The sequence below is a fragment of the Pseudorca crassidens genome, chromosome 9 (assembly GCF_039906515.1).
Source record: "Pseudorca crassidens isolate mPseCra1 chromosome 9, mPseCra1.hap1, whole genome shotgun sequence".
NCBI lineage: Eukaryota > Metazoa > Chordata > Mammalia > Artiodactyla > Delphinidae > Pseudorca > Pseudorca crassidens.
Window position 1 is genome coordinate 37,485,084 of NC_090304.1, and position 18,864 is coordinate 37,503,947.

General features: G+C 54.5%; 1 protein-coding gene across 2 annotated transcripts in view; it reads left to right on the forward strand.

The window, feature by feature from the left end:
- The window catches only part of PTPN5 (protein tyrosine phosphatase non-receptor type 5), a 55,112-nt gene extending 36,299 nt beyond the window's left edge, over positions 1 to 18,813 (forward strand). For both annotated transcript variants that reach the window (XM_067749660.1, XM_067749661.1), the window contains 12 exons: positions 3,652 to 3,845; positions 4,373 to 4,480; positions 4,726 to 4,803; positions 5,278 to 5,519; positions 6,875 to 7,064; positions 9,497 to 9,581; positions 13,632 to 13,711; positions 13,895 to 14,032; positions 14,570 to 14,680; positions 16,847 to 17,007; positions 17,099 to 17,212; positions 17,640 to 18,813. In XM_067749660.1, coding sequence (XP_067605761.1) covers positions 3,652 to 3,845; positions 4,373 to 4,480; positions 4,726 to 4,803; positions 5,278 to 5,519; positions 6,875 to 7,064; positions 9,497 to 9,581; positions 13,632 to 13,711; positions 13,895 to 14,032; positions 14,570 to 14,680; positions 16,847 to 17,007; positions 17,099 to 17,212; positions 17,640 to 17,733 — 1,595 coding nt within the window. In that variant the 3' untranslated portion in view covers positions 17,734 to 18,813. The remainder of the gene's footprint in view (positions 1 to 3,651; positions 3,846 to 4,372; positions 4,481 to 4,725; positions 4,804 to 5,277; positions 5,520 to 6,874; positions 7,065 to 9,496; positions 9,582 to 13,631; positions 13,712 to 13,894; positions 14,033 to 14,569; positions 14,681 to 16,846; positions 17,008 to 17,098; positions 17,213 to 17,639) is intronic.
- The last annotated feature ends 51 nt before the right edge of the window (positions 18,814 to 18,864 follow it).

Here is an 18,864-nt window from a genome sequence, read left to right on the forward strand (position 1 = left end):
GCGGTGGTTAAGAATCCGCCTGCCAATGCAGGGGACATAGGTTCGATCCCTGGTCCGGGAAGATCCCACATGCCGTGGAGCAACTAAGCCTGTGCGCCACAACTACTGCACCTGCGCTCTAGAGCCTGCGAGCCACAACTACTGAGCCTGCGCACCACAACTACTGAAGCCCACGTGCCTAGAGCCCGTGCTTCTCAACAAGAGAAGCCACTGCAACGAGAAGCCCGTGCCTGGCAACAAAGAGTAGCCCCGCTCGCCTCAACTAGAGAAAGCCTGTGCACAGCAATGAAGACCTAACACAGCCAAAAATAAAAATAAAGAATATGTAAACAATGAAAAAAATCACTCTACTCTCACCCTCCTCCAAAGAACTATTGTTACTACTACCTGTCTTCTGTTCTTCCCATTTACCGTGTATGGTGTTCATTAAACACTTCCTGTGTGCCCGGCGTCCGGTGTGCTGCACGCTTTCCGAGCACCACTTGAGTTAGCCTCTCGTCTTTCATCGGGGATTCTCCACCTTTTTATATACTTTCTTAATTTTTAAGGCCAAGGAGAGCAGACTGTTTTGTAACCTTGCCTTTCTCACTCCACACCATCGAAATTTCTTTCTCCATTATTAAATATTTATCTACAGAGTCATTACTAACGGCAGCATGATGACGTTTTATTGCAGGCAGGTTCCAGGCTTCTCAGACTGGGGTGCATGTACCCCTGAGGGCAAAGCCACAGGATAAATGTAGAACATTTTCCTGAAGCATAAATTTGATTCCAAGCTTTGGGAGGAAAAAAGAAAACATTATTTTAAGATCAAAACAAGCACAGATATGCCATAGAATAGAATAAAGAACACCCATGAATTTTCAAACAAAGCAGCAAAGTCCAGGATCATGTGACTTGCTGTTTTTCCCCAAAGACCCATGTCCCCTCTGCTCTAAGGATGGGAGAAGCATCTAAGAAGCACTGTGTTCTCCCTCTTCTTACAGATAAGGAAACTGAGACCCAGGGGGGAGAAAGGATTGCCCAAAGTCCACAGTGTGTGTTACGAGCCAAGCCAGGTGGCCCCTGAGCTGTACCCCTCCTACCTGTCCGTATTTGCCGTCACACATCGACTGCTTTTTCTGAAGGTGTGGGTGGAGAACTTGCCACTCGGGTAATCAACCCTCTGCTTATCAATAGTGGAAACTCTTGGCTTCCTACGTGATCCATCTCTTAGCAGCGGCTGGATCTGAGATATCTGGTCTTGTGGTTAGTAACTATAGCCTCCCTGGGCAAAGGTAGAGGCCCTTAGGCTCTACGAGCACTTAGATTTTTCACGTAATGCACTGTATTGTAAACACTCATCCACTGGTCTGTTTTACCCAGCTGACTTGAGCCTTCTGAAGGCAGGAGTTACGTGTTGTCATTATTATAATCTGATGTTTCTTGAGCAACTACTAGATGCCAGGTGCCAAGTTGGATGTTTCATCTATAGGATCTACCGTCTTCATCGCAGCTTTTCAAAGAATGTATTATTATCCTTGTTTATCACTTACCCGTCATCATTCACTCATTTAGGAAATATTGATTGTAGACTTACATGCCAGGACTAGCGCTACATGTCGTGGACAGTCAGGATAAGCAAAACCAATACTGCTCTTGCCCTCGTGGAACTTACAGAGACTGGGGGAGATTATATTCAACAAATAATTTTGACAGACTGGAGTGAGTGTACTGTAGCTCAGAGCCTGTCCAAGTGCCTCACTTCAAACCCACCTCAACCACTCATTAGCGTCTCTGCACCTCATCTTTCTCTTCTGTAAAATGAGGATAATAGTAGTGCCAACTTCATAGGGTACCACGAAGAGTGAATAGATGAACGTGCAGAGCACTCAAAGCAGGGCTGTGTGTTCGCCAGGTGTATTGTTGCTGCTGGTCGTATGAAGGAGAGACGTGGGTTGCTGAGTGTGTGTGGTAGGGGAGCCCCTCCTTTAGGAGGCAGCTGACTGAGTTCTACAAGATGATTAGGAGTCAACTTGGCAAAGTGTTTTGGGGACAGTTGAGGGGAGCAGGATGTTGGGGGAATATTCCTGGCAGAGCGGGCAGGATATGCAAAACATGGGGTGTGGGCTTACCCGAGGAACTGCCAAAGAGTGTGGCTGGACCACAGCAGGTAGGGAGCTATACAGGGTCAGGTCTGGGAAGGAGGAGCCTGGGAGAGAAATACAGGTATCCCCAGGATCACCGCATTGTTGATCCAGGCCATGCGAGATGCTCAGCAAATACCTGTCACGTAACCAAGCGAGCATGTAGACAACTATGTTGGCCTCGCGTGGTCTTGGCTGTGGGTGTTCCGTTGTCTCCCAACCAGAAAAGGAGTCCATTGTCCCATATATATACACAGTGATATGTGGACCGTCCCATCCCCACCATCAAGCCGTACACGTCCGTCTTGCTGGTGCCTCTCTTCTTGGCAATAGATTGGACGGTGTGGGTTTAAATGGGGAACTCCAACCTCTGGGGCTCACTGCGGTGGTGCTGCTGGAATCTCCACACTCCACCAGGGCATCAGATCCAAGCCAGTGCTGTTCAGACTTGTTTAGTCGTGGAACCTTGTGTTGAAATCATCTTAGAGGAAACCCAGTATATGGAACGGTATTGAACAGCTCCCACGGCCGAGGCCCAGGCACAGGGACCCAGAGCACTTGGTCATAGCTGGTGCACCTGAGAAAACACCAGGGCTCCTTAAAGCACAGTTAGAAAACCAGAGGACTTCCCTGGCGGTCCAGTGGTTAAGACTTCGCCTTCCAATGCAGGGGCCGCGGGTTCGATCCCTAGTCGGGAAGCAAGATCCCACATGCCTTGTGCCCAAAAAACCAAAACGTAAAACAGAAGCAATATTGTAAAAAATTCAATAAAGATTTTTAAAATGGTCCACATCAGAAACAGCAACAACTTTAAAAAAGAAAACTAAGGGAGGACCCCCAACCCCCATTTTCGAGGTGTGGAAATTGAGGTCCAGAAAGGAGGGGGTGACTTTCCCAAGGTCACACAACCAGGGATAGACCCAGAACTGGATCTTAGACGTTTGACATCAATTCTGCTGCACCGAGATTTTCCTCCACACCATCCTGACCACCCCCATCCCCCCTCAGTGTGGGGTCTTGAGGTGGGGAAGGGGCACGGGGCTGTGACCTTGTCAAGTGTCCGGCGTCTCCCCCCCCCGGCACACATACTGAGTCGGGGCGCAGAGCATGAGAGACGAAAACCCAGAGGGCAGGCACGGGTGGGCTGCTCAGGGTCACGGCCTGGTCATGCCGTACCTTCTTTTCCCTCTCTCTCTTAATTGAGTTTGAGGTGGTGGTTTTTCGTTTCCTTAAGGAATGGGAAAAGAATGAAGCTGTGTAAACACCACGATGTTAACTCCCTGAAAAACCTCCTGCCATTTTAACTCTGTTACTGGAGAAATCAAAGAGAAATAATTTGTCCACCCACACTTAGCTCTTTCTGACGAAGGTAGGTGAGTATTGCTTTGCTAATCGAGGGTGACTGCTGGAAGCGGAGCCAGGCTGACTGATCCCGGATTGAGAGGAAGCCACGGCAGCCCCAGAAGGAGCGGTCCGCCGGGGTCGGCAGGGCCCGGATCACCGGCCGTGTGTCCGCCTTCCGCAGGTGTCCCCCAGCCGGTAGGGATGCAGACGCTGGACCAGGCCGAGGGGCCCACGGCCTTGCAGAGAGAGGTGCCACTGCCCCCGTCTCCTTCACCGCCTTCAGAGACAGCTCAGAAGCCACCACCTCGAGACGCCAGGAGCCCCTCCCTCGCTGTCAGGAGCAGCCTGTGCCTGCTGGCTGCCTCCCAGTTCCTGGTAAGGACATCACAGGCCTTGCGGGGCCTGGAGGGAGGGCGGGTTGAGGGACGGCCTCCACTTCCTCCCCGAGATGGCCGCCTGGGGACACAGAAGGATGAGGGGCCTCCGTGGCGTCCCTCGTGACTCCAGCCCTCGGGCTGGTGTGAGGAGAAGGCTGGAGTTCTGAGCCATAAACCCCTCACACCCTGACCTCAGAAGTAGGAACACAGGCCCACTCCCAACCCCCTGGCCCCGCAGGGGTTCTTCTGAGGACTTCTTGTCTCTGGAGGCATCTCTGGGAGACTCTCCTTGTTATGTGTACCTGGTGGGGTGGGAGGGTCCCCTCTGGGAAGGGCTTTCTCTTGGCTCCCTTGAGTCAGCTCTTCTCTAGGGAGAGGTCCCAGGCCCTTGCCCCAGCTGCGCAGTCTGGGCCTTGGGGGGCCAGGTTGAGGCTGAAGGGGAGCTCTCGAGGGTGGGGAGATGGGGGTATATGGGAGCAAGGAGCCCAGGCTCCGGGCTCAGTGTGCTGCCCCCGGCCGCCCCAGCTCGCCTGCGGGATGCTCTGGCTCAGCGGCTACGGCCCCATCTGGTCGCAAAATGCCACAGACCTCATCTCCTCCGTGCTCACGCTCCTGGAGCAGCTGGGACCCTCGGTGAGTACGCTCCAGGGAGCCCCAGGGTAGGAGGGAATGCTCAGGGGCCTCCAGTCCCACCAACCCCTGCCTAGGGCTTCTTTGAGTTCAGGAGATATTTACTGGCTCCTGAAGTGTTTCCCCCTGTCCCCCACCCAGACCGGCTCCAAAGTTTTCAGAGCCTTGATTTTATCCCTGTTGAAACATGAGAACTCTGCCCACCCCCCCCCCCCATCACCCTGACCTGTTTGTCTGATGTTCTCCAGGCCTGGCTGGCTGTTGGGACCTGGGACGTCCCTAATCTGCTGCTGGTCTCTCTGTCCGTGGTCCTCATCACCACCTTGGTAAGACTCCTCCTGAACCAGCCTCCGTGCTCCTCTTCCGTGACCCTGAGGCCCGATCCCCACCTTCTCCCATTTGACCTACAGACTACACCTTCTGGGTAGGGCTGAGGATGGGGTACCCGTCTCCTTCCACCAATGCACCCAGCCTGGGGGGAGAGGTGCCGTCTTTCTCAAAATTGGTTTGCAGCGTTCTTGGCTGGGGAAAGGGGCTGAGGCAGGGAGAAGACTGGAGAAGGAACCCTACCCCCACCCCACGAAGAAGGCTTCAATCCACAAGAACCTGAGGGTTGGAGGTGGAGGGGGCTGGGAGGACATGACAGGGGTGGAGCCTCTCATCTAGGTGAGGGCTGGTGCAATGCAGACAGCTCCCAGGAGAGTAGGGCTGCTCCAGACACATGGAGGAGCAGGGGCCTCAACTCCATGGGCACCCCCTCACCCAGGGGGGCTGCCATGATGCCATATGCCCCGAACTAGGTGTGGCACCTCCTGAGAACTCCCGCAGAGCCACCCAGCCCGCTGCCCCCCGAGGACAGGCGCCAGTCGGTGAGCCGTCAGCCCTCTTTCACCTACTCTGAGTGGATGGAGGAGAAGGTCGAGGATGACTTCCTGGACCTGGACCCTGTCCCTGAGACACCTGTGTTTGACTGCGTGATGGACATCAAGCTTGAGGCCGACCCTGCCTCACTGACTGTCAAGGCCATGGGTCTGCAGGAGAGGTGGGTTCAGTGGAGAGGTGGGCTCTGTGGGCCCTGGAGCTCTCAGCTCCCGATCGGAAGGGCAGATGCCTGACTCTGCCTCCCAGTGCCCAGGGAAGAGCTGAGCTCATAAGCCCACCAGTGGAGACACATCCTCTTCAGGTCAGATTCACATAGATCAGGATGCCCCAAGGTGAATGCTAAGAAATGCTGTTACTACACACAAACACATGGGCATACATAAGTGTACATACGTGCATGCTCGCACATACACTTGTGGTTTGGATAGGTTTCTTTACTGCAGGACTTGTCAGGACCTTTAACGTGCTTGTAGTCATTGTAGACTGACTAAGGGGAGTGTGTGGCATTCCTCAAAGCCATCTGACCCCAGAACCCTACTTTTTTTTTTTTTTGGTTTGAACTCAATTTTTTTTTATTTTTTATTGGAGTATAGTTGCTTTACAATGTTGTGTTAGTTTCTGCTGTACAGTGAAGTGAATCAGCTATATGTATACATCTATCCCCTCCCTCTTGGACCTCCCTCCCACCCCCACCCCCATCCCACCCATCTTGGTCCTCACAGAGCACTGAGCTGAGCTCCCTGTGCTATACAGGTTCCCACTAGCTCTCTTTTATAGTGTCTCATAGTGTTCCACAGAGCACACGTTGGGAGGTGTCAGCACTCTCTTTTGGGGGCCTGGCTGGGTAAGCCAGATCACACCAAGGTTGAGGTGCCCACATGATGTCATGGAAAGAGCACTGGACGAGGACTCGGAAAACCTAGCTTTTTGTTTCACCTCTGCCACCCCCTCACTGTGTGCTTGGGCCATTCTCGTCCCCGCTGTAGCACTCAGATCCCCTTTCCGTGTAACGAGGGCTTTCCCGTGCTGTGCCCTGAACACAGTAGGGTTTGTTGCGTCTGCTCATCCTCGCTGCCGCTGTGCTGCCCCTGGGACCCCATCTTTCCCAGGCCTCTCCTGGATTCTGCGTCCTTGCAGACTGCCGGTCCGGGGCTGGTATATAGAAGGTCGAGCCCTGCTTCTCTGCTCCAGGCAGGCACCCTCTCTGTGAGCTTCCTGGGGCCACAGGGCTGGGAACTACCTCCAGCAGTGGCAGAGGAGAGTGCTCAGGGCCCTTGCATTGAACCTTGGGAACCGGGCTGAGGCCACACTCGGCTACTCCACCACAGGCAGCCTAAGCCTCGGGGCTGAGCCGCACGCTCCCTGTGTCAGGGGAGATGTCACACCCACTCCTGTCTCTGGAGCCCACCTGGTTCCCACCCCCATCTCTCCCTCCCTCATCCTCCTGCTCCAAGGCCCCCAGCTGATGGCCGTCCCTGACCCTGATACTCACCCCTCCTTACCCGGTCCTTCCAGGAGGGGCTCCAACGTCTCCCTGACCCTGGACATGTGCACCCCGGGCTGCAATGAGGAGGGGTTCGGCTATCTCATGTCCCCACGCGAGGAGTCGGCCCGCGAGTATCTGCTCAGCGCCTCCCGTGTCCTCCAGGCTGAAGAGCTTCACGAGAAGGCCCTGGACCCCTTCCTGCTTCAGGCAGAATTCTTTGTGAGTCCCCTTGAGCCGGCTCCCCTGCAGGGGGCAGCCCGTTCTGCACATGTTCATCCCCCCAGCAAGGCTTTGGAGCGGGGTACCCCAAACTCAGCATCTGATAGATGAACATCATTTCATTCTCACCTCTCCTACTGTCTTGTTTTCTCTCTGGGCCTCAGTTTCTCATCCGGAAAATGGGAGTAAAAATAACAGGGGTATTGCAAGGATTCAAGAGATGCAGAACGTGTGCAAAGCGCCCATGGGGTGATTGGTGTTTGTGGCGTTCCCAAGTCTTTATCATCCAGGACTGTGCTCTGAAAGCCTGAGAAAGACTTAGAAAGCTTTCTCTTCTTTTTTTCTTCTTTGGCCACGCCGCGAGGCACCACGTATTGAACCTGGGCCCCAGCAGTGAAAGCACTGACTCCTAACCACTGGACTGCCAGGGAATTCCTGAAAGCCTTCTCTTCTGACTCTCCCGTTTTCCCACCCTCCCCCTGCCCGACATCACCTAACGTTGTTCGTCCTCCTTTGAAATCTGTCCAGTTCTGTGATTCAGGCTTAGGGGGGTCCTGACAGCCTCCCCTCTAGACTTAGGCAGCAGCCTCCAGCTGCCTCCTGTTGGACTTCGAGGGGCCCATAAATGACACCCCTGTTTTACCTGCCTGAGCACTCAACCAGTTAGGAGCCAAGACATGGAAAATCACAAAAACACCTTTATTTTTGCTGATAAAGGCTAGGTTTAGCATGAGGATTAGGTATGTAGCAGTAGGGAACTTCCTAATACCAACCACCAGAGTGAACAAACTTTCCACCCACCCCGGGGCAGTGCTGGTACATCGCCGGCCTCACCTCATAGGGGAGCCCTATAATTCTTTCTTGGCAGGAGGGCCGGGAAAGAAGGAGGAAGGAAGGGGCTGGGGCCCAAAAGCCCGGTTCCTCAATCAAACACACTCATTGGGTAACTCGCCCACCTCTGTAGGTAGGAACGGGCAAGAGGCCATGAGCATTTGGGGAGAGTCCCTCTTGGGAGAAGCCAGAGGGATGGAGAACCCGTGTGCCTCCCTCACAGCTCCCCTCGCCCCAGGCCTCCCTGCTCCCTACCTGGACCCGATGGCTTTCCCCTCTGAGAAGCCCTCCATCACCCTCTGACCCGTTGCTCCAGATTCTCTAGAATGTGGCACAGCCTGCCTTACCTGAGTTCAACGAGCCCCAGACTCCTTTTCCGGACTTATATCCCCATCCCTGCAGGGACTGTCCACTTCAAACTGGGCCCTGCACCACGCCCCCGCCCCGGTGCCTTCCCTGTCATCATCCCCCACCCTGGAGTCCCCTAGGAAGCCTTCCTCGACCACTCAGCCTCAGCTGCCATTCCCACAGCCACACCTCCTCTTGACGAAAGGGCTTGCATCCCCTTGTCATCTCCGGTTCAGTAGATCATTGTCAGTTTTGCTCAGAGAGTAAGAAAGAGGGGGTGCCCACACGTCCACTCCATGGGCGCTTCTGCACATGCCTTTTATTTTGATTCTCACAACCACCCTAGAAGGTAAGTATTATGATCCTCATCGTACAAAGCACATACGTAGTGTGTCCACAAACAGTGAACACTGTAAACCATGTGAAGTCAGGTGCTAAAGCGTGTGGACAGAGGGAAGGGGCGTGAAGAGAAGACAGACACTGAGGAGTCATCCCAGAGAACATAGGTCGGGGGGAAGAGGTGAACCTTAAAGGCTGGGAAGGATTTGGGGTGATGAAGAGGGGTGGGACCGGTGCTCCCCACAAGCTGGGTGCCGTGAGCTCAGACCTGGAGGCTAGCTGGATACTGACAAATTAGCCACAGGAAGAGATGGGCACAACTGGAGGGTGGGTCTCTTCAGAGCAGCTGGTGGTGAAGAAAGGCCAGATCGGAAAAGACCTCACATTCCAGGCAGAGAAGTTCCAACTTGGAACTCTTGACATAGAGAGTGATTGGGAGGTGCAAATACGACTCTGGGAGGCCCAGAAGGAGGCTCCTTTCCTGCTGGAGAATCAGGGAAGGCTTCTTGGAGGAGGTGGCTTTATGATGGACAGGAGGACATGAGAAGATGAGGATGGGGTGGATGTTACTACAGAGTCAGCAGCACTATCGAGGGTCCTGAGGTAGAGACACCCAGGGTAGGAACACGGGTCAGTAAAACCACTCAGTGTGGCTGCAGCACAGGGTGCAGAAGAAGGCAGTGATTTGCCAGGTCACTTTTTCTTCTGTTCTTCTTTGAGTGTCTACTATGTGCCAGGCTGGCCCCCAATAAACAATGGTGATAATAACATTTATTATGCACTCAGCGTTTGCCAGGTCTGTTCTAGATACTTTTTATGTGCACTAACTCATTTAATAGTCAGTGTTTGTTGAATGAATGCATGCACTTAAGTCAACCCACCTCTCCTCACACCCCCATGTCCTCCTCCTGCAGGAAATTCCCATGAACTTTGTGGATCCAAAAGAGTATAACATCCCTGGGCTGGTGCGGAAGAACCGGTACAAAACCATCCTTCCCAGTGAGTACTCACTGCCCCAGGGGGTGGGGGAAGGCTCCCCCTCACCTGGGTGCCACTTCACCCTGAGGAAGGCCTTAACCCCAGAGTGGGCCTCCACAGTCACAGGAGCGGGGACGGAGGGTGCAGGTACCCAGTGAAGGGAAACACCCCCTTTAGAGGGTAGAGGGCTCCTTGTTCCTTCACACAGCACTTTCCAGACCCTTGCCCTGTGGAAGCCCAGAGAGAAAGAGGAACAATAACAGCAGCTCCTAGACAGTTCGTGGTGGCTGAAAAGTCTTATCACATCCTTGGTCTCTTCAGAATGGGCAGATTTTAAAGAGAGGACATTAGGCTCAGAGAGGATAAGTGGCTCATCCAGTGTCACACAGCTAAGACATTCAGAACTGAGTTTCAAACTGGGCCTGTGACCCCAGAATTGGGCTCTTTTGTCTACCTTGAGTTCAGTTTGGCCAGACTGTGAGTCCTCTAACAGGCAGAGCCACCCCATAAGGGAATGAGCTGCCTGTCCAGTAGTAAGCTCCCCATCAGTCAGGGTATTCAAGCTAGACTGCATGAGCAGTCCCCTGGAAGGTCTGATAGGGATTTTCCCCCTTTGAAGGCAGTTAGACCAGGCGACCTGATATTCCTCTTTTAGCCCTGGAGTGTCATTTTCAGGTAACTTTCATCAAGCCCCTATCTGCCTGTCACCCCTGCCAAGTTCTGGCCCCAGGCCCCAGGGCTAGCATAGAGGGTGATATATTGAAAGCAAATCCACAAACCTACTCCACTCAGTTTATGGAGTAACGAGGCTTTAAAAAAGCAGTTTTGCCATTAGCAACTCCAACAACATGTAAGATGTCATGACTTATTTTTAACTTTTAAAATATCGACTTGTGGTTGCTATGGTTACACAGTGTCTAGGTAGTTCCGGTTAAACAAAGCACCATTTAAGGCCAGGATGCAATATTCAGGGCTGCTCACCTCTTCCCTCCTCTTGCCGCCCTCCACCCACCCAGCCCAACCTGGAGGGAGGGGTTCGGGTACGCCACAATCTAGGGCTTTGCTGGCCACTCAGAATAGCCACTGGGGGAATATGGGAGCCGGGCCATCACTCCATTTGGTCCCCACTGGATTCCTGAGAAGACTCCAGCCTCCAGCCAGGCCCTGAGCCTTCAGGTCCCCGAGCCCAACAGAGACCTTCTCTGTGGCCAACAAGAATTGACCCTGTGCCTTCAGAGACCAGGCTAGGGTGTATGGCAAAGCCCCCTCTCAGATCCGGGACAGCCAGAGGTTTGCTTTCTCATTCATTCTACACCATGCCCAGGGCCTGAGAATTCAGACATGAAAGAGACACAGACTCTGTGCCCAGGGAGCTCGCAGTCTAGTGAGAGAGAGATCCATGGACAGTTCCAGTACAGAGTGACCCAGCAGGCAGCATTGAGGACAAGATACAGGGGAGCTGCACCTGTATGAATGAATGAATGAATATCCCTCAAATCTAGCTCCCCCTCTCCAACTTCACTGCCAAATTACTTTTATGGGGTGAGGGCTTCCATGTTGCCCAGTGATTTTGGGGGGTCGGACTTGCATGTAGCACAATTCCAGGGGTGCGATTTACATGGACTGCGTTGACATAGTGCCCCCTGGAGTTGTGCAGGGCTAGGGCAGCCCTCTGACCCTGACACTTCCTATGTGGATCATGACAGTAATCTCACTAGTCTGCTGAGTCCCACATTCTCTCCTTCTGTCCATCTTCTACCATTGTCACCAAAATCACGCAAAACAGAAAACTAATCGTGTCATTCTCCTCTTTAAACACTGTCACTGTTACCCTGTAATCCTTGGGTTGAGGTCCAGCCTTATGAGCATGGTTTATTGGACCCTTTGTCAGCTGGTTCCTCTCCAGCCTCATCTCTCCCCAACTCCCACCTGGCCCTGTACACTTGAATTGGACAGAGTGGTGCTCCCTACTCCGCTTTCTACTGGTCCTTCAGACCCAACCCAGGTGCCCCCTCTTCCATCTGAGCCAAGTCAAGTCCCCTCTGTTCCCTCGTCCCCAGTGCTCACAGGCCATACACTGCTCGACTGCCTGCCCAGCAGTAGGGGGACCGGGCCTGGCTGATCTAGGAGCCCCCGTGCTCAGGCACAGTGTCAGGCTCAGAGTCCACGCTCGGTAGGGTCAGTAGAACCATCACCATTCTCACGGTGGTTCTTTAATATCAAAGGCCCTGGTGTCTGGCCAGGGGGTCTAGTGCCCACTTCTGAGTCCTAATCTGGGCAGGCACCACCAGGAGAAGGGAGGTGGCCCACACAGTGCTGCCCCTCCTCTCTCCCGCTGGTCACCCCAAGCCTCCTTCCATTTACCCTCGCTCTTCCCCATACCTGACGCCCCTCTGCTCCCTCCTCCACAGGAGCTGCCCTGTCCCCACCTCCCCCACCATCACCTGCCCAAACCTCAAGCACTGGGGCCAGGGCATGAAAGGGCCAGAGAGGGGAGGCTTTGTGGGTGTCATGTCCCATTTCATCTACCGGGTTTGGGATCCTTCTTTTTTTTTTTTTTTTTTAACGTCTTTATTGGAGTATAATTGCTTTACAATGGTGTGTTAGTTTCTGCTGTATAACAAAGTGAATCAGCTATACATATACATATGTCCCATATCTCTTCCCTCTTGCATCTCCCTCCCTCCCACCCTCCCTATCCCACCCCTCTAGGTGGTCACAAAGCACCGAGCTGATCTCCCTGTGCTATGCGGCTGCTTCCCACTAGCTAGCTGTTTTACATTTGGTAGTGTATATATGTCCATGCCGCTCTCTCACTTCGTGGGATCCTTCTTTTAACCTGTTAGCTTATAGTGGAACTGGTAATGATGGTAGTAATAACAGCAGACACGTGCCCTATAGTGTTCACCATATGCTGGGCCGAGTTACGGGTCTGAGGACTCACTAACATCTACTCTTGAACGTTTACAAGATGAGTGAGGTTGTGATGGAAGGAATGTCCCTAGTTTACAGAGAAGGCACAGGGGGACTAAGTAAATGGCCTACACTGACACTGCCGGGACTTGAACCCAGCCTTACTGGTCAGTGGTGTAGGCTCCTGACCGCTCCTCACACGGCCTTTGAGAGCCCCGTATGGGGCACACTGGCAGGGCCTTTAGTCCAGCCCTCCCTCCACAGAAGAGACCCTGGGGCCCAGAGAAGGGAGAAGACAGCCAATTGGTGACAAAGCCAGACCGGAGCCCCGGGCCCCGGGCCCCAGGCCCCAGCTTCCTGCCCACCCCACAATCCGCCGGCTCAAGCCCAGCTTCTGCAGGCTCACAGAGCAGACTAGTCAATACAGGGAGGCTGTAGCTGGAACAAAACAAACCCAGGAAGAAGGGCAGGACGTTGTGAGAATCTGCTGCTGTGGGATTTGACATGTGAATAGCTGGGGGTAGGGGGGAACCCTTGTGCACGTGTGTGCCATCTCATCTCAGACGTGGAAGACTTTACTCCTTTCATGGTAATATTCTCCCTCAGCGTCCTACCCAAATCTTAGCTATAAAGTGCTTTACAGTTTCACATTGCACTTTCCCATCTGTTTTCTTATTTATCTTCCCAACAGTCCTAGGAAGTAGGCATCTTTGCCCCCATATTACAGATCAGAAAACTGAGGCTTAGAAAGGCCATGTGCTTTACAAGCTTACACGGCACGTTGGGGACAGTGTATACTCGAACTCAGCCCTGCTGGCCAGGATTCATCCTCTAGGGAATTTCTTACAGATTTAGCTGTCTCCTCCCCAGAACATGAGGCACAGTGAGGACAGGGAAGCTTAAGGGACACATGGCAAGGGGCGGCATGGATCCTACAGAGGGAGAGACCTAAGGCCTCTCTCTACTGTCCTCTTCAGCCTGGGCCTCACCTGCCTGAGTGGGCCACAGGGATGGGTCAGTGTTCTGCTTCTGGGCAAGGGAAGAAGGAACTTCAAGTTCCAGAAGAAATATGGGTGCCCTGAAATGGGGCAAAGTGGGCTCTGCACCAGGGGGACTGCATATGTTAAATCCCAGCCTCACCTGTCTCCCTCACCCCAGACCCTCACAGCAGAGTGTGTCTGACCTCACCAGACCCTGACGACCCTCTGAGTTCCTACATCAACGCCAACTACATCCGGGTATGTAGCCCCATCCCGATGGCCTCTTCCTGAAAGGGAGGCCCGAGTCAATGGGATCCATCCTCTAGGCTTGTCCCTAAGCCCATGTGGCTCCTGCCAGCCCCCCGGAAGAGCCTGCGTGTGGGGACTGGGCCCCAGGAGCACGGCCTCTGACCCTGATGGCCTGGCCTTGGCTGGCCGCAGGGCTACGGTGGGGAAGAGAAGGTGTATATCGCCACTCAGGGACCCATCGTCAGCACAGTTGGCGACTTCTGGCGCATGGTGTGGCAGGAGCACACGCCCATCATTGTCATGATCACCAACATCGAGGAGATGAACGAGGTAGGCACCCCTGTACCTTACCAGGTGTCTGCTGCTTTGTGCCCTGAGCTAAGCGTCTCGTTTCCGTATTAATCCTTACAGCAGTTTTGTGAGGTTGGTATGTTCACCTCACTGCCTGCCAGGGGGAGGAAATGTGAGGCTCAGCGAAGTTAAGTCAGTTGCTCAGAGCCACACAGAGAGTCAGAGGCAGAGCCTGGAGCTGTGGCCTCTCCACCTCCAGGGCTCAGGATCTTAAACACGATGCTCTGCTGCTGCTCAGCCTGCCAGGGCTGATGCTGGCTACTTCTGTACGCATCACGGCCCATTTAATCGAACTCCCATAAAAGTCCTTCAAAATGGGTATTATTTCCATGTTCCAGGTGAGGAAACTCAGGCTCAGAAAAGGGAAGTAACTTACAGGTTAGGAAGCTGAGATTTGAACTCTCTAACTGCAAACCTACTGCCCTGTTACCTCTCTTCCCGCTGGCCTGGGAGGGGTATTGGGGAGAGTATGGCTGGGGTGCTGGGGGTATCACAGCCTGATCTGGGCCCCTGCAGAAGTGCACCGAGTATTGGCCGGAGGAGCAGGTGGTGTACGACGGCGTGGAGATCACTGTGCGGAAAGTCATCCACACTGAGGATTACCGGCTCCGACTCATTGCTCTCAGGGTGAGGCCTGGGGTTGGACTGGGCTGGGCAGATGGGGGACTCCACAGCCAACAGGGTCCCAGAGGCCATGATAGCTGAAATTAAGGCGTGTGTCACTCCCAGGATTTACTGATAAGCAGGGACGAGGGAGAGTGTGGTGAATAGACTTGGAGGCCAGAAGAAGGACCAAACCCTCAGTGCATTTCATATCGTTAGGTTCTCTCCATCCACACTGTCATTCATAATGTCTTCCAGCTCTGCTTCAAGTGTACCCAAGGCCAGGACTGTCTGGAAAAGGGGGCTTCAGCAGCTTCCAGCACTGTCCTTATAACTGAGCTTTGAGGTCCTGCCTAGAACATCCCTTTACCTGAGCTTCCAGCCTGTAGTATGACACCGTCCACCAGAGGGCAGGCACTCCTTGCTGCATTTGGGCTGCACAGGGAGGTTGTGGTTGCACAGAAAAAGGAAAAAAAAAAAAAAAAAAAAAGAGAAGAAGACATACGAAATACGAGCAATTACAGAACAGCCCAAAAGAGTGGGGGGAGGCATCCTCCCACCCTGAGGTTGAGCCTCTTCCAGGCTCAGCATTAGAGGAGATTGTTCCTTTGGAGTCAGGAGAATCAGTGCGTTCTGTTTTTGAGAAATCATATGACCCATGTTTGGGGAAAGTGGTGCCACTGTAATAACCCAAAGTCTGGAAGATGAGCTTAGATGCCAGTAAGCTGACATCCTATCCAGAAACAGCCTAGGAGGTCCACTGATGCTGGCAGCCACAGGGTCTGGATAGGATGTCAAGGGCCTGAGACTTGTTCCTCTGAGCTGCCCCCTCCCACTGGAAAAGGTGAAAGAGGGGGTGTCAAGGAGAGCTCAGCCCCTGGAGGACTGGTGCCAACTAAGCATCTCCAAGATACAGGCTTGCTTGCGGGCGGAAAGGGCCAGGAGGTAGAGGGCAGAGGCCGTGGTAGCTGCCACAGCCAGGTAACACAGGGGTGCAAGGAACCAGCTTCCTTTTTCCCCCCGAAAGATATGCTGGGGCTGTCTCATCTTCTCAGTGCTGCCGGACTGGTTAGGGAAGAATTGGGACAACTTGGGGCTTGGGGGTATTTACTTCTGTCCATAAACCTTTACAAGCACCTGCTCTGAGCCTGGTTCTGGGTTGGGTACTGGGAACACAGAGCTGTCCAAAGCCTGGACTCTCTCCTCAAGGAGCACCTATAAAATGGTAAGTACTGACATAGAAATAGGTAAGAGCACAGAAGAAGGACCCTTTGTCAGCTAGGGTGCTTAGGGAGGGCTTCCTGGAAATGGTGGTGCTGAATGGGGTTCTGAAGGATGAGTAAGAGTTGGCTAGGAAGCAAAGAAGTGGAGAGAGCATTCCAGGCAGAGAGAAAGTAAAAGTAAGGGCGTGGAAGATAGAATAGTTCTATGTGTGTATACGTGGAGGAGGTGGGGGAAGCAGAGGTTTGATCTGCAAACCATTTGGAGTGCAAGAGAATCAAGTGCAAGTTCACAGGAGCAGGAGTTGGGCCTGGAGGGTAGATACTGAACCATGTGTGTCTTATTTGCCTGGCTGAAGACCGGGGAAGGTGGGTTTGAGCAATGCTTCTAAGAGCAATGACAGCCATCAAAGGGTTCTGAGCAGCAGAGCAGCCTGTGCTGTAGACAGACCGTTTTGACCACTGTGGAGCTGAGGCTGTCAGGGAGGAGATGGGAGGGTCTCACACAGTCGAGAGATGATAAAGACCAAAGTGGAGGCGGTGGTGGTGGAGAGGATAGCACGGAGGGGGGAACACTTGCCTGGGTTGGAGGTGGGCAGGGAAGTATACTGAGGCAAGAGGAAGGGTCCCAGGGCTCTTGGGGGGTGACTGGGCTGTTAAGGGGTGACCAGGAGACAGGAGTGAATTGGAGAAGGGACTTTTCGCCTCTCTTGGATGATCTTGGAGTTGCTGGGGCAGAACCCACGTGAAGACCAGTGCTGACGCTGCTGACCAGCCCCTGCTGCCCACCTGGCTTCGGGTCTCTGTCTGGTGCCACTGGGTGATGTGGTATAGCTGGCAGAGGCCCGAGGCCCCACTCCCTGTGGCCTCCCTCTTGTGTATTTCCTCCTTCCCTCCATCCATCTCTGGGCTGATCTGTGGGCTCAAAGAGTTCACGTGTATCTGGGGTGGGCCTCTGTGTCCTGGACAGAGTGGCACAGAAGAGCGAGGCCTGAAGCATTACTGGTTCACATCCTGGCCTGACCAGAAGACCCCAGACCGGGCCCCCCCACTCCTGCACCTGGTGCAGGAGGTGGAGGAGGCAGCCCAGCAGGAGGGGCCCCGCTGCGCCCCCATCGTCGTCCACTGCAGGTGGGTCCTCCCAGACACCCACGAGGGCAGGGCAACTTCCCCCAGCCCTAGGCTGCCCTGCCCCTCACCCACCCACGCCCTCGGCCCTCAGTGCAGGGATTGGGAGGACAGGCTGCTTCATCGCCACTAGCATCTGCTGCCAGCAGCTGCGGCACCAGGGCGTGGTGGACATCCTGAAGACCACGTGCCAGCTCCGTCAGGACAGGTCAGCCCATGGGCAGGGTCTGAGCACGTGGGGAGCTAGAGCCCTGGGGGCAGCAGAGAGAGACTGATGTGTGCATAGGGTGAGGGTTAGGGGACACACTCCATGGGGACTGACCAGCAGACAGGAAGTAGGGAGGACAGATGGGTAAAGGAACCGGATCCAGGCAGTTGGTGGCTGGATGAAGAGGGGAGAGAAACAGAGCTGGTGGACAGAGGGGCAGGGGCTGAGTGGGGGGGGACATGTCACCTGTGTCCCTGCTGTCTGTGCCAGAGCTGGGAGGGACAGGAAGGGGCAGGGGGAGTGGCTGGCCAGGGTTGGCTTCTCTAAGCTGCACAGAGTCCCTGATGTGCCTCAGATGACTGGCACTCTGTGGATCTGGGGGCAGGTCCCTCCATGACCCCGTCCCCACTGTGCGTCTGCCGGGCAGGGGCGGCATGATCCAGACGTGTGAGCAGTACCAGTTCGTGCACCACGTCATGAGCCTCTACGAGAAGCAGCTGTCCCGCCAGTCCCCCGAGTGACCACACTCCTCCCCGAGGTCCTCTGGGTACCACCCAGCCTGAGTCTGGGCCCTCATCCCGGCCACACCCAGGGCCCTGCCTCGGGTCCAGCCTGCCCCCTGTCCCTCCCGCTTCCTTCTCCTCAGTCTGCTCCCCAGCCTGGGCCTGGCCCCTGCCTCCCCCCACAACGTAGCTCTTCCTACTGTACATATTGGGGAGTGGGGGAGGGTGGGGGAGGGGTGTGCCAGGCCAGGCCTGGGGCCCCAGGGCCTGACCCACGCTGCGCGACCTGGGGCCTCGGTTTTTAATGATGGTTCCATTGCTACTTGATCCAAAACATTTCCGTGCCGCACTCTACGTGTCCTGCTGCAGCGTGTTCTGTCTGTCCATCCATCTCTGCTGTCTGTACCGGACACTGTGTCTCCTCAGCCCGGGAGAAGGGTAATGAGCTCCAGCCCCCAAGTGGCCCTGGCAGAGGTGCCTGCCCCCAGCCCCCAGCCCCACTTCTCCCAACAGGCAGATTGCACTTCGCCCCTAGTTACTGGGACCAGGATAAGGACGGGGGGCCTGAGGACCTGGAGGTCAGGCACAGGGAGCTCCTGAGGGGGTGGCAGAAAGATCTCAGCTTGGGGAGAGGTCTCTGGGTGGTGGTGGTGGGAGGAGTATCGCAGCCAGGGTGGCCTCTGGGTGTCAGATGCCCGCAGGAGGCAGTGAGCAACCCGCGAGGCATCAGGGAGGAAGGGGACAGATGGGGACAGTGAACCTAGAGGACCTGGGCCACGATGGGAGAGGGGGAGCTCCGAGGGTGGGGTGGGGACTCGGCCCCAGATATGTGTGAAACATTTTTCGGTGTCACTGTGGGAAATCCCTCCCAGAAGTCTCACCACGTGTAGCTCTGCGTGTGTCCCATGTCCATGCGTGTGTTGAGAGCCCGTCAGCAGGGCATGCATGACTCTTTGGCAACATGTGTTATCTTGGAGCCACGTGTTTTTATTGCTGACTTTAAGTACTTATTCCACAGCAGACAGAGACATTTGGTGTCTTTTTATAATTTGCTCATGGTCATTGAATAGAGCAATAAATGGAGCATTTTGAGCAAAACTGGGCCTGTGTGATTGCCTCTCCCCTCCACTCCCTGTATCCCCGTCTTTG